General features: G+C 45.2%; 3 protein-coding genes across 4 annotated transcripts; 2 read left to right on the top strand and 1 right to left on the bottom strand.

Moving 5' to 3' along the window:
- Window positions 1-56: 56 nt before the first annotated feature.
- On the top strand, window positions 57-13,018 carry Nat1 (N-acetyltransferase 1). Of its 2 annotated transcripts, XM_071781628.1 has the most exons (8): window positions 58-324; window positions 8,436-8,547; window positions 8,706-8,922; window positions 9,010-9,961; window positions 10,048-10,188; window positions 10,283-11,172; window positions 11,299-11,604; window positions 11,875-13,018. In XM_071781628.1, exons 4-8 carry the CDS (start codon window positions 9,049-9,051, stop codon window positions 11,947-11,949), a joined length of 2,325 nt encoding a protein of 774 aa, XP_071637729.1. In that variant the 5' UTR covers window positions 58-324; window positions 8,436-8,547; window positions 8,706-8,922; window positions 9,010-9,048; the 3' UTR covers window positions 11,950-13,018. The 2 variants fall into 2 exon arrangements, with proteins under 2 accessions (XP_071637728.1, XP_071637729.1); XM_071781627.1 differs by having other exon boundaries at window positions 57-324; window positions 8,436-8,922.
- A 2,509-nt stretch (window positions 13,019-15,527) lies between these two features.
- Vha16 (vacuolar H+ ATP synthase 16 kDa proteolipid subunit) lies at window positions 15,528-21,858 on the bottom strand. Its single transcript, XM_071781632.1, has 3 exons — window positions 21,554-21,858; window positions 18,521-18,710; window positions 15,528-18,331 (listed from the first exon to the last, which is right to left on the bottom strand). Exons 1-3 carry the CDS (start codon window positions 21,633-21,635, stop codon window positions 18,127-18,129), a joined length of 477 nt encoding a protein of 158 aa, XP_071637733.1. The 5' UTR covers window positions 21,636-21,858; the 3' UTR covers window positions 15,528-18,126.
- Window positions 21,859-23,062: 1,204 nt separating this feature from the next.
- Window positions 23,063-27,769, top strand: LOC139814239 (periodic tryptophan protein 2 homolog). The gene is made up of 15 exons (XM_071780366.1): window positions 23,063-23,215; window positions 23,516-23,628; window positions 23,747-23,841; window positions 23,941-24,069; window positions 24,156-24,426; window positions 24,572-24,753; window positions 24,925-25,183; window positions 25,276-25,780; window positions 25,880-26,217; window positions 26,297-26,444; window positions 26,573-26,741; window positions 26,812-26,955; window positions 27,033-27,107; window positions 27,199-27,418; window positions 27,501-27,769. Exons 1-15 carry the CDS (start codon window positions 23,198-23,200, stop codon window positions 27,637-27,639), a joined length of 2,805 nt encoding a protein of 934 aa, XP_071636467.1. The 5' UTR covers window positions 23,063-23,197; the 3' UTR covers window positions 27,640-27,769.
- The last annotated feature ends 22 nt before the right edge of the window (window positions 27,770-27,791 follow it).

Genomic DNA, 27,791 nt, shown 5'->3' with positions numbered 1-27,791 from the left:
GTTCCGTTCGCGACGACTCGCGTAGTGGCGTCTAGCGCACCGTCCATTGGTATCATCACCGCCGAGATCAAGGGCGGATCCGCGAGGCGAGGACGTTCGTGGGTTTTCGTCGGCGCGAGTGCTTGGAGTCCGCGCGGAATAACAACGCGAGGATTTATCCGATCGGCCGGCGCGACGATCGCGCGTCGCCCGTCTCGTCGCGAACGCAGTCGCGTGCCGAACGCTGGCTTGACCAGTCATCGTCTCGCGGAAGTTGCCGAGCGCGACCGACAGATTGCGAAAGCGGAGAGCCGTGAGAGCCTCAGAAACAACAACGGTCGGGCCGTAAGTAAACGCTATTGTGATCTCTCTTGGCTTTGCGCGGCGAATTTGCGGACGCGGAGCGGCGTGGACGCGGCGAAACGCGTGCGGGACGAACGGGCGAGCGCGGGCGCGCGCGATTCCGCGTCGCGGACGGCCGCGCGGCCACGTTTCGCGGTGCAGCGGCGGCCGCGAGGAATCTTCTCGAGTCCCCGAGAGCCGAGCCGAGTCGTCTCGTCTCTCTCGCTCGGGGGGGCCGCGAGACCCCGTGGCGGCCGCCGTAGGTCGGCGCGTCATGTCGGCCAGCGGAGAGAAGGGCTCTCTCTCGTTCTTTCTCTCTCTCTCTCTCTTCGGTCGCCCGCCCGTACGTTTCCGTTCCGCCGCGAGGGTCTTCTTTTCCCAAAAACGAGGAGAAAAAGGGATACTCGCGGCGAAGCGTCTCGCGACTCGCCGTCGCCCACGCAACTCCCACGTTTGACACTTTGGCTTCGGTGTGCGGTGGGGGGAGGGGGGGTTCGGCTGTCGCGGAGTGAGAAGCTGAAAAGACGAAGCGGTTTCTGGTGCTGAGTTTTGCCGTCGCCCGACGCCGACGGGAGCCACGAAGAGGCCGACGCGGAGACGTAGGATCGGGGCGTTTCTCTCTTTGTCGTTCGCGCGACAGGGACGCTCGACTCTCTCGAGGCAGGGAGCGTGCACCGGGAGCGAGAAGAGGGCCTTCTCCGCCGCCCTTCTCGTCGCGCGTGCCCTCTCCGGCTCCGGCCTCGACGAATTCCGGAATTAGTACGTGCCTTCGACGCCACGCTTCTCTCCTCGGGGAGACGACGCTCGCGCCTCCTCCGTCGGCCTCGTCGCTCGTCGCGCGACGTTCCCGTTAGGCGGATCCGTCCGTCGCGAATATTCCACGGCGCGCGGCGTGCGCCGAGATATTCACGTGTACGTGCTATCGAGATTCGTTATCGCGGGTTTCCCGGGATCTCTCGGTGTAGATAAACTCGCTCCAGACCGACCAGCGGACTTCTTGACGGCCCTCCCTCCCCCCTTTCCCCCTCCTCCTCCTTTCCTCCGCGTCATCGCACGTCTGTATCGTTAACCCCGGAATACCGACAATCTCCTAGAAAGCTGAACGAAACGTGGAAACTCGTTTTTCGACAAGTGTGTGTTTTTAAATCGACGGAAAAAATCTTCAGGTAGTGGCGATTTAATCCCAATTCGGGGAAAATTCGAAAGAAAGATATTTGAAAGGACGCGTGCCGACCCAAAATATTGGAGCACGTGCTTCGATAATGTGTCGTCTCGCATCATTTGCTTCCCGTACATTGTCGGTATTCCACGTTCCGTTCCATTAACCGCGACGCGACAGTTTCCAGAATCTTTTTATACGTGTGCGCGCGCGTAGGATTTAATATATAAAGAAATTCTGGAAACTCTGCCGTTAACAAAATGGCATTGCTTTCTACGTGGCTGGAGAAAAGGGAATACGTATTCGGATTTAATAACTACGTTTCCCCCCGCCCCCCTCCCTCTCGACCCTCGTCCCCAGGGGTATACGCGAAGGGGTTAAGGCTCGGAATATGGCGAGCGAGCGAGCGAGCGAATCCTCGCCATTACGCGTCGTTTCCAAGGGAGGGAGAGAGAAGGAGAGCAGATCGCGTCGTTCTCTCTCTCGCTGTCTCCGTCTCTCTCCCTCCGGAAGTTGTGCCTTCTCGGAAATGCAACGGGCACTCCTTCGTCCGCGTCGAGCGGACGGGCCACTCCAAGGGGCCTGGGGCACGCGTGTGTTACCTCCTCGTCGATCGATGCCGACTCTAATCGAGTCGAGTCGCGCGGAGTGCCACATGCACGCCCGACCGACTTTTTGTCGAGGCACGAGGGCAGGCCGTGTGACGCTCGTCACGCTTCTGACGTTTTCCAAGGGAAGGCTTCGACCGATAGGCGATTTTATTAGCTCTCCCCGGTCATGCGCCCTCGAATATACCCTGTATACGCGAGGTGTACGTAAAAAGATACTTATCGCGCACGATTGCGCGGGGGTGTATAGGCAGAGGGGGGAGGAGAAAGTTAAGAACGGGAAACATTTCGTGTATCTTCCAGCAACGCTTTTTCATTGTTGTTCGTCACGTGGCGAGGCGCGCCTGGGCTATTTTTAAGTTCGACGCGCGCGCTTCGCTTCGCGGATCTAATAATCGAGTTGCTCGTATAAGATCTAATCGAGATCTATTAATATATCGTCCCTCCCTCGTGCGTCGGTGGTGGCTTGACAGCTCCGATTCGCGGTAATTTTGCGCTGCGCGTGAAAAGTCTCGAGACGGTTTTCTTCGCGAGAAGACGGCCTCTCTCGTCCCCTTCGCTTTGATTCGGAAGGAATCGATGGTTTCGTCAACGGTCAAGACAATCCAGACGATCGAGTTCGAACGTATATATACCATCTATTAACGCAACAGACAGACCGAGACAGTCCCTCCTTTTGCGACGATAATTTAGAATTCGTAACTTCGCCGAGAGAAGCGAAGCGTCTGCAAGGGAGTCGGATGCTCTAAGTGTTCGCGGGAGAATTCAAGGAATGTCGGCACGAAACACCTGGTTGAAAAACCCGTTCTGTTCCATTAAACGCGTGCCTCTCGTGTGCCGTCGCGTCGCGTTGCGTCGGCTAGGTCGCCGCATATCCGCCTTTAAACGGCCGTGTCGGCGCACACCGAGCACACCGTTGTCGGCCCTCTTTTGTTGCACGGCAGACTTGAAAACGCTTATCGGACTATGAATAGACGCTCCGAATAGATTTTCCTTCAGCCGCTCGTTCCGCGAGGCCGTATATCTAGTCTACGCTCGCGTTACGCGCATCAATGAACGCCGACGTTTTGCGACTTGAATTTTTCTTACGCTCCTCCTCGTCTTGGTCCTCGTGAAAAAAATCGACTCTCGTCGACCGCCTCGATGAACGAAATTACCTCTTCGCTCTGGGATTTTCTTTACGTGCCTCTTCTCGCCCGATGCGTTTATAAATCTATTTTCGACACGACGATGTCGTCATGTCGCGAAGCAGACCTTTACAATTATACCAACTTATAATCTTTTCGTCCTAGGAGAAACGTTGGATGTTTCAGGCGGATATTCATAGTTGGATCTTATATTTAAGACCGTCTTACGCACAATCTTAAGACGTCGTTAATCACAGAGCCGTATTAGCATCTTAAGATATTGCTTAAGACGGTCTTGAAATAAAATCTGACTATGAATGCCGGCCTTAGAGGTGTAAAGAATATTCTTATTAATTGTCCATGAATCGATAAATACGTTCGTGTTGCACATTTATTCGGCACAATGAAGCGCAAGCATGCTTCTTGTTATTCTACATCGGATTTCAGATCCTTCTGATAATCCTCAGACGTGGATTTTTCTTTCCATTCAATCAGGAGCAGCTGAAACGAATGTCTTGCGAATCCTGTCAGATGTAGGGACGCTCTTGCGACAACGTTATCGACGTTATATATATGTATATTTGGATGACTCAATTCCCGGGTGTTCTCGTGTACACACGAGGCGCAAGATAAAGACGCTTATCAACGTTATCACGCTTTTTCTTCTTCGTCTACTCGACCAGCCACTCGGTCAACTTTGCATGCGCTCCAACGACAGAAACGTTAATTATCACGTACTAAAATTTGTATCGCGCTTTTCCTTAGAAAGACGCGAGGTTGCGCAGAAGCAGTCATCTGCTTTTATTCTTCTATTTCTATTTAATATTCTTTTAAACATTTCTAGATTAAGCATTTGAGCCAAGATCCTGCGTTCTTGAGGAAAGCCGTAAAATGTTTTCTCCCTTGTAACTGTAATAACCAAATTCGTTATTCAGTTAAGAAACATGTCAACGTACTCCCTTCTCTCCCTTCCATTATCTCTTATTGAAAAAGTTACAAGAACAACTGTGCCGTTAGCTTTATCCTTGCGTTAGTTTCGGAGACAATGCACGTAATTCCCCTCGCTTATCTCTTCTATCAAAATGCTTGGATGAATAACTCTGCTTATCTATTTATTAGTTTCGAAATTACTTTCATCGACGAGTTACGTGAGTCACTCGCCCGTCTTTTTTCATTATTCCTTCCTGGAAAAATATGAGCGAGCGACTCGCTGCTTGTTTCCTGTAAAGAAACCAGAATTCGAAGTCTAATCGCCGAACTCTAATTCGCTCGTCTCTCTCTCTCTCTTTCTTCGCATACGAATTTCTCGCCTTTAGTTTTTCCACTTGATTTTTTCCAGTCAAAGGAGGATTTCTACTTGCACCTGCTCGACCTGCTTCCGGCGGTGATTTCGTCAGCAGCGACTACAAGTCCGCTCGCCTCCGCTATTCTTTTTATTATTCCCCGTTCCCCATTATGCTTTCTTAAAATGGGTATAGGCCATTTATATTGCCATTTGATTCGCCTCCTCTAGCCTTTCGAGTCTTCATAGTTGGCAGGTCTGTGTAGAGAACAGTCGTCACGGCACTCACGGCGCATCAGTGACGTGTCGCGAGGAAACGGAAAGTAATGGTCCGCTCGGCGGGGTGAGGGGGATGTGGAAGTTTTGCTCGCTTGCTCGCTCGTCCGCTCGCTCGCGTTTTGCCCGCTTGCCTTGCGTCACTCCGTCGCTATCTCTTTGTGCGCCGTCGTCATCCACCTTGTGCATGACGATTTCTCTCAAGGAGACCACGCGTCGGCGTGTCGCTTCGTCGGTCGCCTGAAGGCGCGCGGCCGATCGCGCAAAACAAAGCCGCGGTATATTTCCGTCATTTTTTCTTTATCTTTCGCGAGAGGTCGACTACTCTTGGATTCCCGAAGTTTGTCAGACGAAAAAAAACGATTGAAAAAAAAAAAGGCAAATACGCACGACGACGAACGTCGATCTTCCGTCGAGCGTTACGTTCATTAATTTGCAAATCATTCGTGAACCAAACGGCTGTCCACGGGGCAGCTTTAGAATTAATTTATCCGGTTATTTATTTGTCCTCCCAGTTGTGTGATTTTTGTCGTATTATTACGGATCAACAAATATTACATTAAATTTATTATCATATTGTCCGTTATTTATTAACGTCGAGTAATACCGAAGCGAATAGATATATATCCATCCCCCTTCATGTCCCTTTTATACGTCCGTATTTCGAGGATATAAAATCGGGCTTTCGTATTCGCCGGTGGTATTAATAATTTGCGAATTCAGTTTCATCCGATTAATTCCGTTATTTCATTCGGCGATGTTATTTCACTTGACAGAGAGCAAATTAATTCGCCGAAGCCCGGCGCGCAAACATCGAAACAGGAAAGTCCGCATTCGCGAAATTACCGAACGATTATTCATTGGCGTTGGAAATATCGCGATGATAGAGTGTCTTTCTTTGTTCTAAAGCGCAACATGTTCACGCGTATATAACGTGACTAAAAAATTGAGCATTTTTGCCGATATTAACAACGCGAAAGAACATCGTTTTGACGTTCGTAAAAAGAATCATTTGTTTCGGAGACCGTGGTCTTAAATCTTTCGTCTCTTCGCTGCTAGAATCGTTGCTCATTTTACAGTCATTACGTTCCTCGTTGAAGTTATTAATTGTCACTGTTTGTCCAGCATTTTTTATCGTTCGTTATCGCGGGTTTATCATTTATTGCGATGTTAATGCGGTTTCTGCGTTCCAACGGCGTGATCTTCTCGGCCATTGACAATCGCGGAATCGTTACCACGGTCGACAATAGCGGTTGCCTAAAGAAACGAAGTTAACGCGGCGGCTGGGTGTATCTCGGGGATATCTTTTTTTTTGACTAGCTAAATAACGGGTAACGCCAATCCGGGTCGTAAATATGCGCTCCGGAATCGGTATTCGCCAAGAGACGAAGGAGCTAGCTGTACGAGGGACGAAGGCTGCATCCTCTCGCCGTACACGCGCGCCTTTTATTTAATTATCTTGCGAATTCCGACACGTGTGTGCTCCTGTAATCCTGACCTCGCGGATTGCACGGCGATCCCAGCTGCAGCTCTCGCGTGGAATTCTTTTTCTCTCTCTCTCTCTGTCTCTCTCTTTCTCTCTTTCCACGTGTCGCCGTGTCGGTTAATCGTTTCTGCGCGTCGCGATTTAACGCGCGAGACGTGCTTATGAAGCAGATGCAAATGAATACCGCCTGCAAAAGCTCGAAGGTCGATCGTTTTTTGCAGCGCGATCCCGAGCTGGCACGTGGTCTCGCGGATTTTCGATAACTCTCTCGACCGGCTGCGTGGCCGAGACCGGCCGGGCTGAAAATTCGGACGGAATATCACCCTGCGTACGCGTCACGTGGCGGGTGCGTGAACATCCCGGCGAGTCCGTCGTTTCAAAGTTCCGCGACGCAAAGTCCGAAGACGCGAGACGCGCAATTTTGCCGTGTCACGATTGACGAGTATCTAGTATTTTCGATATATTTCTGGATTTGGGGCAACCTTCTGTCAGTTTTGCGTATCTCGCGTTCAGAAATTTACTCCGACGCGTTTCAGCAGGTTGATTTCTTCTTTTTTCTCCTTCCCTCTTTCTCTTTCTCTCATTCTCTCGCTCTCTTTCGCGGTATTCAAGCTTGCGCTGCTCGGATGCGTCCGTGAGAGACCGGATATTTTCATTGCGCATTTAGCCAGGCTGTACGTACGGCCGTCAAGTCGAAACCAAATGTTTAGAGAATGCTATTTTCGTAAAAGCCAGCCTTGCGTTCTCGTTATACGTTTTATCGCTAAACGCGGCCGTCAATTTCTTTCTCGTTAGGCACGAACAGCGAGCGCTGTTTCTCAAAGTTACACAGTGTCAAAGTCTGCGTCAATTTACGCCCGACGATCTCGTGATTCGACGAAAACCTATAGTCGGACAAGAATTATTGACTGAATTATTAGCGCGCGATTCTCGCGAGGACGTGAATTGTTCTCCCAAGTAATATCAGTTTGCAACTGCGATTTATTCGCCCCTCGTGTCCTTCTCCCAAATAGGTTTTTCTTTGTTAATTACAAGGTACCGTTGTGTCGCTCAAGCCAGCCACTTTTTGTCGATCGTTCTAATCGAGCGCTTTCGGGACACCCGGTAGAGACGTCCGGACGGGCACGACCTCCGTCGAGCAGCCCGACGAAGTCGTCCGACCTCGGCCGAACGACGGCGGGGTCCGCGAGATGATCGGTCGAGGTGAAACGGGAGGGGGTTAGGAGAAGAGGGTTCATTGACCGTCTGACCATGAGCCGCGCCCCACATACGCTCCTCTTCGACGTTCCCCCTCGCCCTATGGGTTTCGATCGTTTTGTTCTCTGGGCGGGCAAGCAGGCAAGCAGACAGGCAGGCAGGCAGGCAGGCAGGCGAGCAAGATCAAAGCCGTCTTCTTCCCCGGGGAAAGAAGGTCCTTGCCTCGTCCGCGTGGAAGGCCTTCCGAAGGCTACAGGGTGTCCCGAAACCACCGACGCATTCCTCTCGACCGCGGATGAGCAAGAGATGCTTTTTTTCCTTGGCGAAAGTCTCGATTCCAAGGAGAAGTCGTCGGTCTAATCTGAAGCTCGATCTAATCTACAGTTTGAAAATCATTTTTCTTTTATTTTTTTACAATCTGACTTGAAAGTATGTTGCGCAACAACTGGTCGTTTGATTCACGAAACGTTAACGTCCCGCGTCTGATGATTCTATCCTTGAACCACTTGGTCCGAGTGCGTTAACCGTATAGGACTCGCGTGCGCCATTTATCGAACGCGCGAGTAGAAGCTTCTCTAAAATTGCGCTCGCATGCGCAATTACGATTGTAAACGGCACATATAGGTCACGGTAGCGATGAAAGGAATGTCCTCGAATATTATTGAACGAGTTCATTGCAACGCAACGGCACGTCGCCGTTGGCCGAAGCGATAGACCGCGTTTGCGATCGCGCTTATCTCTTTTAGCGAGGGAAAAGAGGAGAAGAGGACTTCGCGCGGACGAGAGGGCTGCGTACGCTTACGTTTAAAACTGCGTGCATTTCAAGCTGACTGATTCAAATGTTGAAATTTTTTAGACACGCGAATTAAATTGCCAGGCGTGAAATATAATATTGTGTACTTGAGATAAGTTACAAATAAGTAATACTTGAGATAGACGTATGGAATATTTGGTTTAACGTGTGACGTAATTTTTGCAGCTTCCTCAAGGAAGATCTGTGTGCTGTGATTTATCACTAAGGGGGCCAAAACACGCGCAACAACGGACAACCCCACAGGACCGGGGGGTGCTTCTCGTGTCTCGGGAGGAAGGTCAGGGTCCATAAAGTTACCTTGGCAGTAACGCAAAAATAAAAAAAAATAAAAAAAAAAACAATACAAACGCGAGAAAGCGATTACTTATTACGTCCGCACAAATCGTTGCGTTGCTACTTGTGACACTGACATTAGAAAAATTCGATGCCTTCCAGGGACGATATTCGCTCCCTATCCACTGAGCTACGCTGGATCCCTCCTTCAACTGTTAGACGCGATGCACTCACCCCAGAAAGCCGAAATGATCTCATCTTTAGAAAGGTGCGGGGTATTCTTAACAAGCTCACACCGGAAAAATTCGGAAAGCTGAGCAACGACCTGCTCAACGTTGAGCTTAATTCCCATGTGATTCTCAAGGGTGTTATTTTCTTGGTACGTAAAAAACAAATGTTGCTTAACAAGGACGCTGTTGACCGTATGTAACGCGTCGCATATATAAAATGTCAATTAATTTTTCAGATCTTCGAAAAAGCACTTGATGAACCCAAGTACAGTTCTATGTACGCACGGCTGTGCAAACAGCTGTCTGACGAAGCCGCAAACTTTGAACCCCGTAAACCGATCGATGAAAGTCAAAAAGGCCAGAGCACATTCAGAGTTCTTTTACTTAACAAGTGCGAAGACGAGTTCGAAAATCGTTCAAAAGCAACCGGGGCATTCGAGAATCAAGATGAGCTCGGTCCCGAAGAAGAAGAGCGCCGACAGGTGGCCAAGCGCAAGATGCTTGGTAACATCAAGTTCATTGGGGAGCTCGGCAAGCTGGGCATCGTGTCGGAGCCGATTTTACATCGTTGCATCCAGCAGTTGCTGGAGAAGAAAAGGCGAGGGGGATCCCGGGGGGACGCGGCGGAGGATATCGAATGCCTCTGCCAGATTATGCGTACCTGCGGCCGTATCCTTGACTCGGATAAGGGCCGCGGACTCATGGATCAATACTTCAAACGTATGAACTCTCTGGCAGAGAGTAGGGATCTTCCTCTACGCATCAAATTCATGCTGCGTGATGTGATTGAGTTACGCCGTGATGATTGGAAACCGCGCAAGGCCACGAGCACCGAAGGCCCGATGCCGATTAATCAGATCCGCAACGACAACGAGGAGCCATCGCGGGGAAACGGTTTCCATAGAGGACGAGAGGATCGCCTCGGTGCGGAGTTTTTACGAAAAATGGGACGAGGCGGATTAGACGTGGAAATGATGGGAAGTATACCATTGACTCCCTCCTCATTCGGTATGCCACCACCACCATTCAGTCCGAATGGATTCGCAGGAACTCCTGGCGTTGGTTATCGCCATAATCAACGTAATCAGCCAGGAGGGGGCTACTATCAAAACCAGAGTCGTCATCAGAACAATTACGAAGGAAAACGCAACCAACCTCAACATAATTTGCCGCAAAACTTTAACAACAGTGAGTATCGATGACGTGAATATTCCCTATTAACTAATGCTAAATAACACGTCTTACGGATATTTGTTATTTTGTCTGTCACACAGGTAGCAATAAAGAACAACTTCGATTCAACAAGAACAAGATGCTGATCGGAGGACATCCGGAAGAAGTATCTCTAAGACCCTCGGCTAATTCGATGATGTTCAAACAAACTAACATCAACTTGAACCTACCTCTCAACAATGGTAAATATTCGTTCACATATCATCTTCCATAATGGCGAACGTACTGCTCTAAAAGATTGATTAATAATGATAACTAATCGTAAAAAATTAACAGATTTGTTCCCAGGACGGGGCTCAGACATGCCTCTCTTACGTACTACCGCTCTGAAGCCCAGCTCGCCTTTACTGCACAAAGAAACACCACCTGCTATCGTGATCAAACAAGGTCCTGTGGACAAACGGGAGAAGGCTAGGGACAGAAAGGACAAAGGACCAACACGAGAGGAAGTGTTGAAGAAAGTGAATGCCTTAATGGATGACCTCGCGTCCCACACAAATGTGCAGGACGCTCTGGCGGCTTTCAAAGATCTTAAGATACCCGAACGATTTTTGCGTCACGCGATCTGCACAGTGTATGCGAACACATTAGATCGTGGAGACTCTGAACGCGAACTCGCTGCCAAACTCGTGGCTGAATTGAAAAAAGAGAACTTGCTCACCCTGCAGCAAGTAAGCGAAGGCTGGAAGGAATTAGTGGCCAGTATTTCGGAGAAGGAGAGCACCGTGCCTTTGGTAGCGTCCCACGTTGCCTTCCTGACAGCTAAGGCCATAGTGGACAATTTAATCCAATTGACGGATCTCGCCTCGGAAACAGAAAACGGTCGTCATCATCCGCTGTTCCTACTGACCCTACAGCAACTCCACAAGACCCAGGGCAAGGCGAGACTCACACAGATCTTCAACGAGAGCAAGGTGGATCTTATTAGCCAACTGCCAGAAGCGGAGAAGACGAAAGAACGTTTGGGCGAGATCTTGGAAGATCGGGAATTGACTTTCCTCTACCCTCTTCTCAGAATCCAGGGTGATATGTGGCGTCAATTAGAAGCTGATCCGGCGCCTAACGCTCTTTACAAATGGATCAAGGAGAAGCTGGATCCCCAACATCATTCTGATCCCGCTTTCATTAATGCTATGATGAATGTACTTTTCAAGTACATCACCGGGGTTAGTGTGAATTTACCTTATTCCCATACGTATCACTTTTTAAATGACAAAACTACTAATGAAATTAGAATCTTCTTTAGTTTGTAAAATTTTAACGTCTTTTTTTTTATATAATATATAAAATAGGAGACAACATTGGCGCCCAGTATTGATCCGACCGTAAATCCAGACAAACAGCTGCAAGAGAAGGAAAGTGCGTTACTGCAGAAATATGCACGCTTCATTCGCACATTCCTGACTACCATCGACTCCCAAGTTACGGCTCTTCATGCGCTTCAAGTGTTCTGCTTCTCGCACAATTTTCCAAAAGGGCTGCTGCTACGATGGTTCGTAGCACTCTATAACCTTGAAGTCATCGAAGAGGAAGCATACCACAAGTGGAGAGACACCGTTACTGATGCTTATCCGGGCAAGGGCAAGGCATTGTTCCAGGTAAATGTGCAATCATCATGGCATTTTTATTCAAGGACTTTTCTTGCTACAATTGCATACAAATGATTTTATTTACATGAATCTTTTAATTCCGGGTTTATATCAAGCTAGTTCTGTGTTACAACTATAGCATATTTTGAAAATTCATAATTGTTACGTCAATTTTTCTCAAATTCGAGAATCAAGGATAAATAACAAGTAACGCTTAATCGAATAAGTGAAATTGAATTATTTGAAATTTCATGCGAGCGATATTTATGTCGTTTATAGGTAAACTCCTGGTTAACTTGGCTTGCTGAGGCATCAGAGGAAGAGGAGGAAGACGACGAGGATGAGAAGAATTAATCGCAAGAGCCTCGAGAGCATTATTCAGACTATCTATGATTTGGAATAGAGTTTTACTATCTATATCGCTGAACCACAGGAGGTGTTTCAGTTTTACTAATTGAGTTATCATCATCCAGAATTGCAAACATCTTGTTAGTTTGTCTCAAACCCTCACGCGTGGTTGGAAAAAAAAAACGGACTTTACAATCATGTCTGGAAAGGAATAAAATAGGTGTAGGTCAACGAGTGGTATACGACAGACGTTTCAAGCAAGACGTTTTAGAATTTTTTTTTAGATAATTAAATATCGGTATAATTTATAAAATATAATATTGGGCCCGCAGATATAATCAAGAAATCATACTACGCCACTGTATGGTTGGCGGTGCAGAAAGCAAAAAAAAAAAGAGAAAGAAAAAAGAAAAAAAACACGAGAAAATTAATCTGGTCATTCTTGTGTTGTTCGAGTTTTTGTCTAGTATTGTGCATGTGTCACGTTTTGTAAGTATCCTTTTTGTTCGCGGCAATAAGTGGAGTCGTTTGTTATCTCTGTGTACCAAGCATTACATTTATTACAAGGAATTATTAATATGATTATTACCGATTATTAATATTATTATTATTAATTATACATAATTGATTATCAATAACCGAAATATATCTACATCTTTCTAATGAAGACGAAGGAAAGAAAAAGAAAAAAAAAAGTTAATGTCGAAATTAATCGGAAGCAAAGGGCGCGACTCGGTAGTAGTACGTAAACCGCAAACAGTGAAGCACTTTCTTTTCGAAGCAGGAACGAAATCCTCAGATCGCAGTTTAGATACACCAAGTACGAGCGTTATTACCGCTAAATTAATACGGAGACGAGGAAAAGTGAGGAACACCCGTGTTTGCCCGTGTATCTACTTGCTGCGCCATTTTGATTTTAATAAGTACTAATTAATTACAGTTATAATAACAACCAGCAGCCAACATCACATCCATTTAACGTAATAATTAGCGAACACTAGTGACACGACACTAAACTCGTATTTAAAAGGGAAAAAAAAACAGAATAAAATATGCCTTGGTGTAATTTATTACAGATGGCCCTCTGGTTGTTGCGTTGATGACCGATCACCACCACACCTCACCTCATCACACATCTCCCACCTTGTACATGCAACGGTTTTTGATATCTCGCTCGATCATTAAAGAGATCAACGCGCGCGAATTGATCGAGACGAATGAATGGAGAACAGCTGTATATCTTCCCGCATTGAGTCGCCGAGTACGGTTATTTTCAGACTGGCTCGAGACGCCAATAATTAAGCGAAAAAGCTCCGTACAATAATATGTCACGTTGACTCTCGCGATCGTTTACTCCTTTAATTTCTTCGTTCGAAATGGAGATACCTAGCTCCCATACTCTCAGCGCCTTTCTTTTATGCTTCCGTAGTAATCGACTAGTGTCCCTGTTGTCGAGTCTGTAAAATTAGTATGTAGAAATTGAGTGACCGACGCCGAGAAAATTTGGGTACGGTTTTGTTGTCGTTATAAGACATTGTACATATGTATTCCTGATTGTTCCACGGTTTCCACGTAATTTTATCCCCGGGCCGAAGCGTTCTCTTCTCTGAAAAAAGAATAAAAAAATAATAAAAAAAAGATATGTAGGTGATCAGAGCGTCGGTCAGTTAAGACCACGGTTTTAAGACTGTATCTCCGTTATTTCATCCGAATCTCACACCGTCATGCATCATTCACGAGCCAGTTTTGACGACAGCACTCGGATACACGCGCGTCGAATGTGTTGAACCAGAATTTTTTTCCTTCGCGACCGAAGCGGCGGTGTAACAAGTAGATCGTAATGCGACGACACTTTGTCGGCAGGGATTGGCGATAGGAATGGTATAGCGTATTATTCGCGACACGTCCCCGTTTCTACCTGACCCAAGGAATATTAAATACCGCCTGGACCGAATTTCCTTTCGTAGCGGTTTCGAGAAAGCGCACGCCGACCACGTCTTCACTGCGAGGGTCCTACGGGGACCGACCCGGTCGCTCCCCCTCGCACGCGAGAATAAAAAAAAATATGTTTGTAACGCTATTGTAATACGTTAGCGGACATTCGTATATTCGCTGTTCCTCGTCGACCAACGTTCGTGTCTATTTGCCGAATTACAACGCATCTATGCGATTGCATGCTCGCTTCCGTTCCGCGAGCAACTGTATGCGTGTGTGTATGTACTTGGACTTTGTGAATTTACTCTCTCACGTATGATTGCATAATTACGACTCCTCTCGGTCGAACGTACGCATACCGATTGACCCATGTGTAACATCTTTCAGTATTATTTCGCGAATAATCGAACCACGTTACGTAGAATCTTAGCGCGTCTTCGTCCCTTCCCTTCCGCTGGATATTAAAACCGATTAAAAAAAAAAACGTATCTTTTATCTCTGTCAATAAAAACTGTTCCTAGGACCATCTATTCTTTGTGTTTAAGCGTAAAATGATTGTCACGTCTCTTCGAAAAAAAAAGTAATAAGCCGCAGCGGGAATGTCCCCCTCATCTCCACTACGATTGAATCATTTTATCTTATCGGAATTCATGCTACTCGATCACACGTGATATCGAGTTAATTGATCAGTCGAATTAGATATCAGAGAGAACAACAGGATATTTCGTCACGCGTATCACGAGGAAGTAATACTCAGAATAACACTTACCGTATACGGCTTGCGGATTGCTAGAATCTTCGATCGCGGATTACGCAACTGCGATTCACGCAAGCTCGCGTGAACGAGGTGGAGGTACAGATATTTACAGGATTCGGATGGATAGATTCGCGCTTTATTATCATCCTCGGGAAAATCAAAGCATCGAGACATCGTGAAACGTGAAATCCGACGTTTCTCACGCACTTGAAAGGATCTTTCCGATTTGTTTTTTCTTTTTTCTGACCGTCGAACAAAGGGTTCGCGTTACACAATTTGTTGCATCGGATGATATCGTTAAAAATAAATAAATATAGCGTAAAGAATCGCAGCTGAATGCGTAAATGCCGGTATTAGAAATGCGAGTATTGAAACGAGCGCGCGTCGTTCTCTCTCATCCCGATCGAATAGCAGTGACAGAAAAAAATGCACATTTATAAATGTAGCTAATAAATATAAACAATGCCCCGGAATAAGCGGCTCGGATTCTAACGGCGGTGAGCTAACAGGCCGAGCGATATCTTCCTCGATAAAACTCGTCGAATGGATCAGCGAACGAAAACAGACTTAATTCCACCGTAGATTTCGTTTCCATATATCCATTTTTCTTTTTCAGCATTTTGATTCTGGTTCCGCACGAGCCCACGACGAATCTGGAGCATCGTTAGAATTCGACCCGCTTATCTCGATCTCAGGTGAGACTCCGCGAACTGGTTGGAGTAATACTGGCCGGATACTGCCGTCCTTTTTCTCTTCTTTTTGTCCAAATGAAATTTTTATTAAACACGGTTCTTCTGTAACATCGAGGACGAATTATAACATAAATAATCATCGTCGATCAGTATCACTTTTTCGCGCTCAACAATGAGTCTATCAGTAACACTGGAAGATAGTAGAGTTTGGGATTCGAGGGCGAGGGGGAACGGGGGGGTGGCGGCAGCGGTGGTGACAGCGGTCTCTCTCTGCTCCCTCTGCCAGGTGCATCTATCTTTCGCTCTCTCAAGCATTTCCTCTCGCACATTTTTTTTCCATTCTCTCTCTCTCTCGCATAATTACCCAAATAATTACCGTTCACTCAGCTACACGAGGTTTTGGTATACAATACCTTATCTAGGTCTAGCCTAAATTATCGTAGCGTGAAGCATCATGGTGGTATGTACATACATCGCACGCGCGCGTATAACTATAACTAAATCCCGGGTTCGTCTTTCTCGGACTCTCTTCCTGTTTGTCTTTAGCTCTCCGATACGGTTCCCGATATATCGTACATATATTAAAATATACAACGGACAGAAATAGTGGGAAGAAGGGTAGTTGGCGGTAAAACGTGTCTAGCGTGCCTGCATTCTCCCGAGCGTACCTCGTTGCGAAGGAAAAACAAGATTAAAAAAAAAGGAAGAGGCAAACGAACCACCACCACCGCTCCCCGGCTCGCTCGTACATAGTTTTTCGTTTTTCATATTTTTTTAAGCGACGCGAGTTTCCGGAAAATTGCAATTTCCACGCTCGTTCTTCGTTCCCAACGACGTCGAGATGACTATTGTTTCCGATGGTATCTCGAGGGATATGCATACAGGTGGATTTCCAGAGCGAGAGCGTTTTTCCGGACAAATGTTGTTAAATCCTTCCATTCTTTTTCCGCCTAACAAGATCTTGTCAATTCGATCATTCCTTTTCTCTCTCTTCACTGGAAATACACCTATATCGTTGAGCTTGTTTGCATCTTTCTTAGGTAGAAAATACTGCGCAGTCGAAAATGGCAAGCGGGCGTTCTTGGTTTTGCACATTTTTGGTTTTTCTTTTCTACCCGAACGTGGTAACCGTGGAAGAGAAGTGATAGCAGCCGATAGAAAAGTCGTGCGCGCACAAAGGGTTACGATTGTCGGCTCCCGAAGGACAATCCATCCCAGGACGATACAGGTCCGTCTGCCGGCTGCTGCCCCATGTGAGGTGCGTGAATGTGCGATCGATTGATTTCGAAGAACGCGACGCAGCACGGACCTACTTGTCGCGAATTTTGTCGCCAAACTGTCGCCAAACGCCCGCTCGCCTGTACTGAACGAACTTAATATGGAATGTACAAATTATCCTCCGTTTACATGTTCATTATCAGCGTATATAACTTCTCTCAGATGATCATTGATTTCGCTATCATACGGTATTGTGTCTCTCACTCTCACTTTCTGTGTATGTGTGTACTGATGTGTCTGCTGGTACGTACGATACTTTATCGGTTTTACGCAAGTTTCACATGTACCTGTTACTCCATTGACATACGACGTTTTTTTTCTCCCGGTAATAGAAATAATGCGGGATTGGATTAAAATCGTGCGAATAATCGAGTGTCGACCGCTGGCCTTTGCGGTTTTAACAACTCGGTTAGACATTCTTTTTTCCATCCAATCCGCCCTCCCTATCTCGTCTACCGCGCAACGAGAATCGTTGTCTATGAATAACCGTGAAAATGTGAAATTTCGTCGTGTCCAGCAGACTTTCCCAATTGACTTAATACTATCTTGTTGTGTATCTGTGATCAACTACTCGCATTCATACTTTTTTTTCTTTTTTCCTTTTTACTAAAGTCTCTCATCCACCATATCATTCTTCGTCTATTAATTTCTAGTTGCACAATCTCCGTCCACACGAGATCTTGTCCAGTAACATTTCTCATTCTCACATTCTCACTTTCTCTCTCTCTCCCTTTCTCTCTGTTATATTACGCCGTTTTACCACGCGCAATTTGCGTGTCGCTTACTCTTACATATTTCTATTCCGATGATATAATTTCGTTTCTTTAGAGTTTTCTTTTGCTCTTTTGTGTGATTCCTAGTCGCGTACCTGCCGGTTTGCATTTATAATATATGTATATATGTAATTGTGCTAAATATTCTTTTATCAATAACATATTTTCCTTTATACACTCAGTAGAGCCGATTACTTTAACTGATAATTCAATGTCGTACTAAGCTATAAATGATTACTATACAGTGAAAGAGAAATGTTCGACAATGGGATTAACACAGGAGATCTTTTCTCTAAATATGTATATGTATTTCCCTGTCGACTTTTGTTTTCCACGCTTTCTTTCGTTCTTTTTTTCCGCTATACATTCGCTTTTTCATACGTCGCAGCATCGAAATGCGCCATCACGCGTGTCGCGAAATCAAGAAAAGAAACCGGCCGCACTTCTCCATCGCAACACCTTCGATATAATCATGCAATCCGTGTGACAAGTAATGCGTGGCGTGGTTAAATGTCCGTACGCTAAATAGATCAATCTTTCTTTTTTTTAGTATGATATTACAGGGGGGGCGCGCGCGCAGAGATGAGCCGAGATGGTAATTAGATTAGGTATGCATGGAGTAACGTGATTAAGTAAAATATGTCGAAACAAGTTTTGTAGCATAATAATAGTCGGGGAGCGCTGTTGGTTGCAGGCGACATGTCTTGAATGGAACCATGGCAGGTAGTAGGATGCCGCTACTGACCGTTTACTTGGTGTACAGGTAAATGGCGACGATCAGGCCGTAAAGACCCAATACTTCGGCGAAGATCAGAATCAAGATCATGCCGACGAAGAGACGAGGTTGCTGAGCGGTGCCTCTCACCCCGGCATCGCCCACGATGCCGATAGCAAATCCGGCTGCCAGACCGGAGAAGCCTACTGCTAACCCAGCACCCAAGTGGGTGAAACCGCTACCAAACAAAAGAAAAATATTTCAGTTAATTACAGAGTCGTTTACGTTCTTTTGTCAAAGCATGAAACGTTTAATGTAATTATAACAATACTGTAAAACGCTGCTCAATTTTTTTTTACACGTGTACAGAGATTTTAAATGTCACAGTAGCAGATTTGTATTATTGCGCCATATAAAAGATACGTACTTATAAAGATCGTAATTAGGGGCTCTCCCAAGAGTGCCGGCAATGAGTACCGCCACTACAAGACCGTAAATGGCAATAATACCTGCCATGACAACGGGAATGATGGATTTCATGATTAATTCTGGCCTCATGACAGACATCGCTGCGATTCCTGTGCCAGCCTTTGCTGTGCCATACGCTGCTCCCAGAGCTGGAAAACAAGGTAAATAATTCGTTATAAATAATTCGCACAATCGCATAAGAATTATATTCCGCTTCATACGTATCTACATAAACCAGTGTCGCAGTTCCACATACAGAATTGAATATTAATAATCAAACGAGATAAAACATCTTGAGAATCTTATAGATCTCTAGTTAAATCGAGAACGTTAAATATAATGATAGCCCGACAATCCATCTATTTTAATAGAATAAAGAATATGATAGCTAAATATAATCAATCGTCTCTCGAAATTTTCTCCCGCAGTATAAAAGGGATGTAACAAACATTCTACAATGTAACATTTGAACTTTATCGTAAAAGAGATATACGCCCTGAATCACGTGCGTCTTCCTCCATTCATCGTTTCGTAAATTTAATAAAAATTTACCGATAAACGTTCGAGATATCTTTCTCCGAAGCATTCGAACGGGGGATTATCTATTAATTCGCAAGACACACGTGATACGAGGATTCATTTAAAGACCGACATGAATCAACTTCCACGTCATAGGGCGAGGAGAGCCTCATGAAAAGGGGGAATAAAAAGGAAAAGATGAAGCTTGAACCGTGTGCCGTCGCGAATTTTTTCCGGACGCGCGGTATAACTCTTGGCGGTTTCAGTCGCCGAGCGTGCTATACGAGAATTATCGATCGAGCTCGTCGCGGAACGGTCCCGACGGGGAAGCGACGAAAATAATTATTTCGAGTCATTTTTTCCCTTTTGTCCCTTTTTGAAGCATCGGCGACAATCCCGCGCGAGAATCGCCGCAGTCGCGACGAGGGGGGAGGAGGGGGGGACCTCACAGGTGTCCTCGTAACATAACACCGGGGGTACCCAGCCCAGCCTGGAAATCGCAGTCACATGATTCTCACGTTGGCAGTCACATGACAATCGCACAAGTCCCATCTCGTGAGTAGGGGGGCGTGGCTGGGAGAGGCAATCGTGTCATTCTCTTTTCTTCTCTCTCTCTCTATCTCTCTGTCTCTCCCATCGTACCTTCGGCCCTAACGTCCTGCTCCAATTAAACCTCATGGGACGTGATCTCATGGGCATTTAATCGTTACCGCGCACCTTATCGTGCGCGAACATATGCGCGTCTTATCGTATATAAATAAACACTTCTCGAGCGTTCGTGGCCGATCGATCATACCCGGCCTGCCCGAGGCGTTGTGGATCAAACAAGTGGGCTACCTTCCTCCTCATATTTCAGAGTTTATCTCCGACAAGTTTTCTGCGCCGTTAGAGATGAAGGGATCAGCTCTCGTCGGCGAGCGACGGCTCTCTCGGTCGCGACACGTGCGGGCCGGATGCGACCGCTGAATCGGCTCGCGATCAAATTTGTATGCTTTCGTCGGAGGCATATTCGCTCCTCGTATAAGGTTACTCGGGAGACGATCAATTTTATACGACGGTCTCGATGTTTTTCGGGGAAGAATGACGAGGAGAATCGCGATCTTTGCCCGTCGCGTCTCGCGTTCCCGTCGGCGGAAAGGCCGAGGGCGCATACGGGAAAAGGCATTCGTATTGATCTTCCCGACGGGTAAAAGCGACGCTCACGGCGGCGCCGGCGGCGGTGGCGGTGGCGGCGGTCCCCGGGGGTCATCGTTTACCGCGAATTCGGGAAAATCATTAATTGTAAATCGATACGCGCGCCGGGAGCGCATTCGCCTCGCGAGGAAAGAGCGACCTGCACACCTCGCACCTCTCTCGGAGCCGAAATAGAGGCGCCGCGAAGGAGCGCGAGGGAAGGAGATCGATTCGCGTCGTGGTGTCAATATTATTAACATTTTCGCGAAAATAACGCGAAAGAGAGCGAGGTGCGGAGGGTGCAGGTAAGGTGCAGGAGCACCGATCGGCTCGGCATGACGCGGCGGGTGGCGGGGAGCCGCGTCTCGTGACACGCACGAGGTGGCAGGCGCACGCCCGCTCGAGTATCGCGTATTCCGTTCCCGTCCGTCTGTTCTCGCTTCTCCATCTGTCTGTCTGTCTGTCTGTCCGTCCATCCGTCGCTTTTCCGAGGCTCGTAAAATTCTCGCGGCGTGCCGCCGCTGCCGCTCGTCCGAGGTCAGCATTACGAAATAGCTGCGCCCGGTCCGGCCGCGGCCGCCGCAGCTATTCCGCGCTGATTCGCGAATAAAGCACGGGTTCCTCGAGGGGGGACCCGCGCGACCGACGCGATTTCTTGGACCGCGTTTCCTAGGAAATTGCCAAATTCCCGCGGGCGGCCGGCCGAGCGAGCGAGACAGAGAAGGAAGGAATTTAAAGAGGAAAGTAGCTTATCAGAGCGGAATGGGGACATTAAACAGTTGCCCGGGAGTTAATTTTCGATAAGATAACGAGAGTCTCGTCGTCGCCGCTCGTCACGCGTCTCGCGGCACATGACGTCGCCGCCCGCCGACGAGGGTGACGAGGCCCGTCGGCGTGCGTCCGCCCCGTGGAAAACGAGGCGAACGAGCTCTCCCCCGCGTTTCTTCTCGCGGGGAGGATCGATAATCGTCGCGCGCGCCGCGCTACTCGCACACGATAATTTTCCGTCCGCCGTCCGTCTCTTTATGCCGCATGAGAAAATGGCGTGAGACGACGTATCGGCGCTCCGTGCCGACGGCGACGACGTCGACGAGCGACGAGCGACGAGCGACGTTGACGTCAACGTTCAAGTCGATGTTGATGCGCGTAGCTCACGGAAACGCAATAAGAGGCGCCTCGGCTGCCTCGTTCCCGCCGACCGCCGACGTCGGGATCGTCGAGAAGCGAGCGCGCGCGTACGCGCGAGCGAGATCACGAGGTGGCGATGCGACGGGCAGCAAAAACAGTCGACGAAACTCACAGGAGAATACGATGGCTGAGGCGGCGCCCATAACGCCGAAGAACGGCGAGTACACCGGGGCGCTTTCCGTGGCAGCACTCATTGTGGCCTGGTTTGTGGTCGGGTGGTCCTGGCGGTCGAGTCGATCGCGGGAGTATTTACAGGTTGCACGGGGATCGGTCGCGAATCGGCCGGGATCGTCGAACGTAGGGAGCGATCTTCACGTCACTCACGTCGCTAAACTAGTGGCCCACTGTCAAATATGGCCTACCGGGGTACAGTCAGTACGGACCACAGTGGCGCGGGTCATGTGATAAGTGACGAGCGCGATCAACGCGGTGGAAGGTGGCCGCGACAGCGGCGTGTCGGCGTCAGCCCGGCCGCGATTGGCCGCGAGCCCGCGCCGCCCGCCAATCGCGCCGCCCGTCTCATCCCCGGCCGGCTGACGTCGACGCCGCCGATTGGCCGCGTCCGACGCGCATCGCGCCGCGTCGCGAGCGCGTGACACGCGTTTTCCGCTCTCCGAGGCTTGCCGACTCGTGCAGATTCTTTTGAACGGCCCTGTCCCTGTCCTGGCTGCGGAATATCGCGCGAATCGTCCTTTGCGATTTGAGATCGCGCGACGTTCCTTCGATGATATCGCGATCCTGAGAACGCCGATCTTCTCCAATGTCCAATGTGTTCGACTATTTTACGCGTTGAAGGCACATGACCGGACGTTTGAACTGTTCGCGTCAGCTGACTCGCTGCCTATCGCGAAATTTCTAGAGTAGGGCGAACGGCGTAATATCGATATGATTACTGAGATAATGAAATGAAAGGAAATTACTTGATAAACAGCTGATAATTTGTCTTTGTATTTTATAATAGACCCTAGCTCGTTGTTATATTTTACGTTAGCCGTTGCTGTATTATTCAACTCTCACTAAAAATGTATTCGGCCCTGACCTAATTACGCCATTTACTGAAGAAACTTTCGACTTGATCGAATTATTGCGATAACTGTGCAAATATTTTTTAATAAGCTTGAGCCATTTAACTATTTCTTACGTAATTATACGTTATCTTTGCACTCTGCCAGTTTCTAAAAATTCGAGTCACCATGTTTTAATTTTAAGATTTAAAATTATAGAAATTCTTAGAAACTCAGAATTATCTCTTTTCTAATTATATTCTCCTGATTTATAAGTTTTTGAGATTTCTAGTTTCTTTCCAACTTGAAAAATTTCAAGAATCCTTGGAATCGCAGTTCTCATCAGAATTTCAATTGGTGCCACCTGTTGTCTCTGATTATATTTTTCTGGTGCTTTGTCGACTTTCGAGTATATTTGAATTGTTTTCTTCGCAAATTATCGACAGTTGGTTTTTTTACGTCGGTAAATTATTATTATAATATATAATTTTGGCTGCCGATTAATATAAATCTTTATTTGATTATATTCTCCTAATATATTACTAATTTTTGAAAAATTAATATAATAAATTTATTTCGCTATCGACGCAGATTGAACAACGAAAGTGCAGCGAAGTACAGTTACCGAGCGCTCTCGTTCGGATAATTTTGGAACTGAGTTGTCCAAAATGTGTCGTAAACTTTGATAAACGCGCGTGCATGCAGATGCACGTGGATTCGACAGATACTTGTTTGAGAAAAACAAAGGAAAGATGAAATTCTCATACAAGGTAAAATATTTATTGTTTCAAAAAATGCTGGCAATTTACAAGTTTTTATTTTTCTGCAGATCGTATTGTTCAAGTTATTATTAAGTTAATAATAACTTGCATTTCTAACCTATAGGTTTATTGCATTTCTAACCTATAAGTTTTGCTATTTGTATATTCTTGTTTATTTCGTTCTGGATAATAAGACAAGTAACATATGTTATAATAGAAACATTGTATATAATTTTATATTAATAATACCTATGTATAAAGAAGGTGTATGTTTAAGAATTACAATATTTTTTATTTCTTTGTTTACAGTTCAGTAATTTACTTGGCACAGTTTATCGTAAAGGAGACTTACTCTTTTCCCGAGATGGATCGTCAGTTATTAGCCCTGTGGGCAACAGGATCTCGATTTTTGACCTAAAGAAGTAATCATAAAAATATTAATCTTAATATGAATCAAATGTCTAAAAGTTTCATGAAACTTATAAATTTCATATGACGATGATTTTTACTTAATTTTATACAAAAATAATTCCTTTTTAGCAACAAATCCATGACGCTTCCTATAGAAAGCAGATATAATTATACTACTATTGATGTATCGCCAAATGGTAGTATGTTAGTTGCAATTAATGCAGGTAAGATTTTTTTGTGCACACACTTAAAAATTATTTATTTAATAATGTACATGAAGGAACATTTGTCAAAGAAAATATAATTTTATAATACATCCGCAGATGGCGAAGCTCATATCATCAGTTTGATAAGCAAAGCGATTTTACATAAGTACAGATTTAAAGGACGTCCCAAGCATGTAAAATTCTCTCCAGATGGAAAGCACTTTGCAGTTTGCAAAGGAGGCGGCGGTAAGTATTCGCTACCGTAAAGTTATAGAGGTGTATTTACCAAAACACGATTATTTAAAATAACACGTATTGTTTTTGTGTTTCAGTTTTTGTTTTCAATGCGCCAGGCTTACAAACGGGTGATTACAATCCTTTTATTATGGAACGCGCGTTTCACGGAGCTACTGCTGAAACAACGTGCGTCAGTTGGTCTTTCGACTCGAAACTATTAGCAGTTGGTTCGAAGGATACCACAGTGAAAATATATAGTTTACACAAATCGGCGAACTTTAGATGGGTTACGTTAGGTGGTCATTCCGATGTAATTGTGGCATGTTTCTTCGAAGCAAAGCAATATGATTTGTACACTATTAGCAAGTAAGCGATGCAGTTAAAAAAATTTAAATAATTTTTAATTTATTGTGTCATTATTTTTGCTACTGGACAAACAATTTATTTTGTACATAATGATATTTTATATAGATAATTTGAATTTGTTTAATTTTGAGAATTTCTTTTACAGAAATGGCCGGGTTTGTGTCTGGGAATGTACGCTTGAACCGTATGATTGGGTTGAATGGGAACCACCTTCAAAGAAGGACAAATCCAAAGATAGTGATAGCGAGGATGACATTGATATAGACAAAATTATAGAGAAGACAGAGAAGCAAAAGGCCCATGCTGAACGTAAACTGTTAAACGCAGGTGATAAAATTTCTTTACCATTTTATGAAGTTAATTTGATATTGTTTGTAAATAATTACAAAACTTGGTAGAACATAGGTGATAGGAAATAATAGTTCTATTGTATGTAATAGTAATTTATAATAATACATTATATAATAGTAATTTGTATGAATACGTATATTTTACTAGACGACTTGCCGCAAGATGATGAAGAAGAAGAAGAAGAAGAAGTCTCGACAAAAGAGGAAAATAAAAAGGGAATGAAAATGTTGGGTTATAAAAAGCGAGCTACTTTTTATCTAGCAGACGAAGTTCACAAGCAATATAAAGATGCGAAACTTACTGCAGCTGCTTATCATCAAGATACTCATATATTGGTTATTGGATTTAACAATGGTTCATTTTACTTGTATGAGATGCCACACGCCAATTTGATCCATTCATTAAGGTGCAGTAACATAAAAACTATGATTCAACGTTTATATCCTATTACATTATTATTGTATGTGATATTAGAGATTAAAACGATTGGCTTTACAGTATTTCTCGACAGCGTATTTCGTCGATTGCGTTGAATTCTTCTGGAGATTGGATAGCTATAGGATGCTCTCACGCTGGTCAGCTCCTGGTTTGGGAATGGCAAAGTGAAACATACGCTATGAAACAGCAAGGGCATCGAACTAATATGAACTGTTTGGCGTACAGTCCCGACGGCCAATATATTATAACGGGTGGTGACGACGGGAAAGTTAAACTATGGAATACGTTAACTGGATTTTGTACGCTTACGTTCCATGAGCATACTTCATCGATATCCAGTGTTCTGTTCAGTCACAATCGTAAATTCGTCGCGTCTGCCTCGTTGGATGGAACGGTGCGGGCGTACGATCTAGTGAGATACAGGAATTTCCGTACTCTCACCTCGCCACGTCCAGTGCAATTCTCCTGCTTGGCGATCGACGCGAGCGACGAGTTTCTCGCTGCGGGTGGTCAAGATTTCTTCGATGTGTATCTATGGAGCATGAAACTCGGAACTCTTTTAGAGGTGCGTGTAATTTTGTTTGTCCTCGAACATTGACTTGCACAATTTTAATTTTTACTATTGAGAAGATTGAATTGTATTAAATAAAATACTCGATTTTAGATACTAAGTGGTCACGAGGGACCTGTTGCAAGCTTGGCATTTAATCCCAGTCCCGCCAGTACAGAACTGGTATCCGCATCCTGGGACAAGACATTGAAAATATGGAATGCGGTTGAGAATGGTTCCGTGCACGAGACTATACGCTTGACCGCCGATGCGCTGTGCGTAACTTACAAACCAAGCGGAGAAGAAGTCGCTGTCGCTACACTGGATGGGCAGATTACGTTTTTTGAGTGTAAAACGGCAAGACAGACGGGCTTTATCGAGGGCAGAACCGATTTAGGTGCTGGTAGATCCAAAACAGATCTCATCACAGCGAAAAAGAATTTGCAGTCCAAGTGAGTAACTCAGTGCAGAAAATGTTATGCGGTAAATGTATGTCTTAACGATACGAACTTATTAAATCTTATTCTTCAGAGCCTTCACTACGTTATGTTACTCGGCTGACGGCACGTGTATATTAGCTGGTGGTCGTTCCAAGAACGTGTGCATTTATAATATTCAAGAATCAATATTGTTGAAAAAATATGAGATCACTCAAAATAGATCTCTGGATGGTGTGGATGTAAGTAACGATAATATATAATATACAAAATATTTTAAGTTTTTCCTTTATTAGGCTGAAATGTAGAATCAGTTGCAAAACAATCCAAACCTATTTTTTTATCTTCTAAGTAATTTTTATTTTTGCAGGATGTTATAAATAGAAAGTACATGTCGGAATTTGGAAATAGAGCTTTAATCGAGCATCGTGAAGGCGGAAACATATCGATGCGATTGCCAGGTGTCAAAAGCGGAGATATGGCAAGCAGGAGAGTCAAACCGGAAGTGAGAGTACTGTGTTTACAATTCTCTCCCACAGGTAGAAACGAATGATATGTTAAATATTCATTTGGTTTGAAATACGCGTATTTAAACATTTTCTAAAACAGGTCAAGCATGGGCGGCAGCAACAACGGAAGGTTTGCTGATATACTCTTTGGATATTGGATTGATGTTCGATCCATTTCAATTGGAGCTTGGAGTTACTCCGGATACTGTCAAAGAAACACTTGACAAACACGACTATGCAAAAGGTAGACATCTTTATACTAGAATAATGAATGAAGAATAACAAATAAATGTAAACTATATTACTGTATTACCCTTTTAGCATTAATGATGGCATTGAAGTTAAATGAGAAGCTATTAACGCAACAAGTTATAGAAACCATTCCGTACAAAGAAAGTGAGTTCATATTATATAATTAAATACACTAACGATAGTAACGATAATAACAATGATTTGATGTATAATATTTGTTTTCTCCATATTACAGTTGAATTAACAACGACGAGCATGCCAGACGTTTATATCGAGAAGCTCCTGAAATTTATAGCGGCCGAATTGGAATCAACGAGGCATATACATTTCTATCTTTTATGGGTAGAAACAATTTTGACGAAATACGGGTCACGGATCAATACTTCACTTCAGATGCCGGTATTATTAATGCTGCATAAGAACATGCAAAAGAAATACGACGATCTTAGTAAAATGTAAGTGTTGTTGCGTTTTCTTAAATACATTTATATACATATTGCTATAATCATGGCAGTATAATTAAAAATATTTTTACAGATGTGATTTTAATCAATACACGATAAGTTATATACTGAGGATAGGAGACCTAAAATCTGCGAAAGATGCATCGAGGGATTCTGCGATCACGATAGACGACGAATCTGATATTTCCATAGAAGAAGTAAATACGGATTAAGCTTTATTTAAATCTTTCGTAGAATGAAAACTTTGCTAGTATAAAAGTATTGTAAATAAAAAAATTAACAAATGCCAAAAAAAACGTATATTTTATTTTTCTATTATATCCAAACTCGTGATACACTTCTAATTTTTAATCGACGCAACGAC

The sequence above is a fragment of the Temnothorax longispinosus genome, chromosome 6, assembly GCF_030848805.1.
Source record: "Temnothorax longispinosus isolate EJ_2023e chromosome 6, Tlon_JGU_v1, whole genome shotgun sequence".
Taxonomy (NCBI): Eukaryota; Metazoa; Arthropoda; class Insecta; order Hymenoptera; family Formicidae; genus Temnothorax; species Temnothorax longispinosus.
The sequence above is the reverse complement of the archived record's forward strand: the minus strand, read 5'-3'. Positions and strand labels throughout refer to the sequence as shown.

Coding starts and splice junctions, on each gene's coding strand:
- Nat1 (XM_071781627.1), top strand. CDS start 8,695: ATGCCTTCCAGGGACGATATTCGCTCCCTATCCACTGAGCTACGCTGG. Junction 9,962..10,047: donor GCCGCAAAACTTTAACAACA/GTGAGTATCGAT, acceptor TCTGTCACACAG/GTAGCAATAAAGAACAACTT. Junction 11,173..11,298: donor TTTTCAAGTACATCACCGGG/GTTAGTGTGAAT, acceptor TATATAAAATAG/GAGACAACATTGGCGCCCAG.
- Vha16 (XM_071781632.1), bottom strand. CDS start 21,635: ATGAGTGCTGCCACGGAAAGCGCCCCGGTGTACTCGCCGTTCTTCGGC. Junction 18,711..21,553: donor CTCAGCCATCGTATTCTCCT/GTGAGTTTCGTC, acceptor CTTGTTTTCCAG/CTCTGGGAGCAGCGTATGGC. Junction 18,332..18,520: donor CCTAATTACGATCTTTATAA/GTACGTATCTTT, acceptor TTTGTTTGGTAG/CGGTTTCACCCACTTGGGTG.
- LOC139814239 (XM_071780366.1), top strand. Junction 25,781..25,879: donor AACTCGGAACTCTTTTAGAG/GTGCGTGTAATT, acceptor ACTCGATTTTAG/ATACTAAGTGGTCACGAGGG. Junction 27,108..27,198: donor AACCATTCCGTACAAAGAAA/GTGAGTTCATAT, acceptor TCCATATTACAG/TTGAATTAACAACGACGAGC.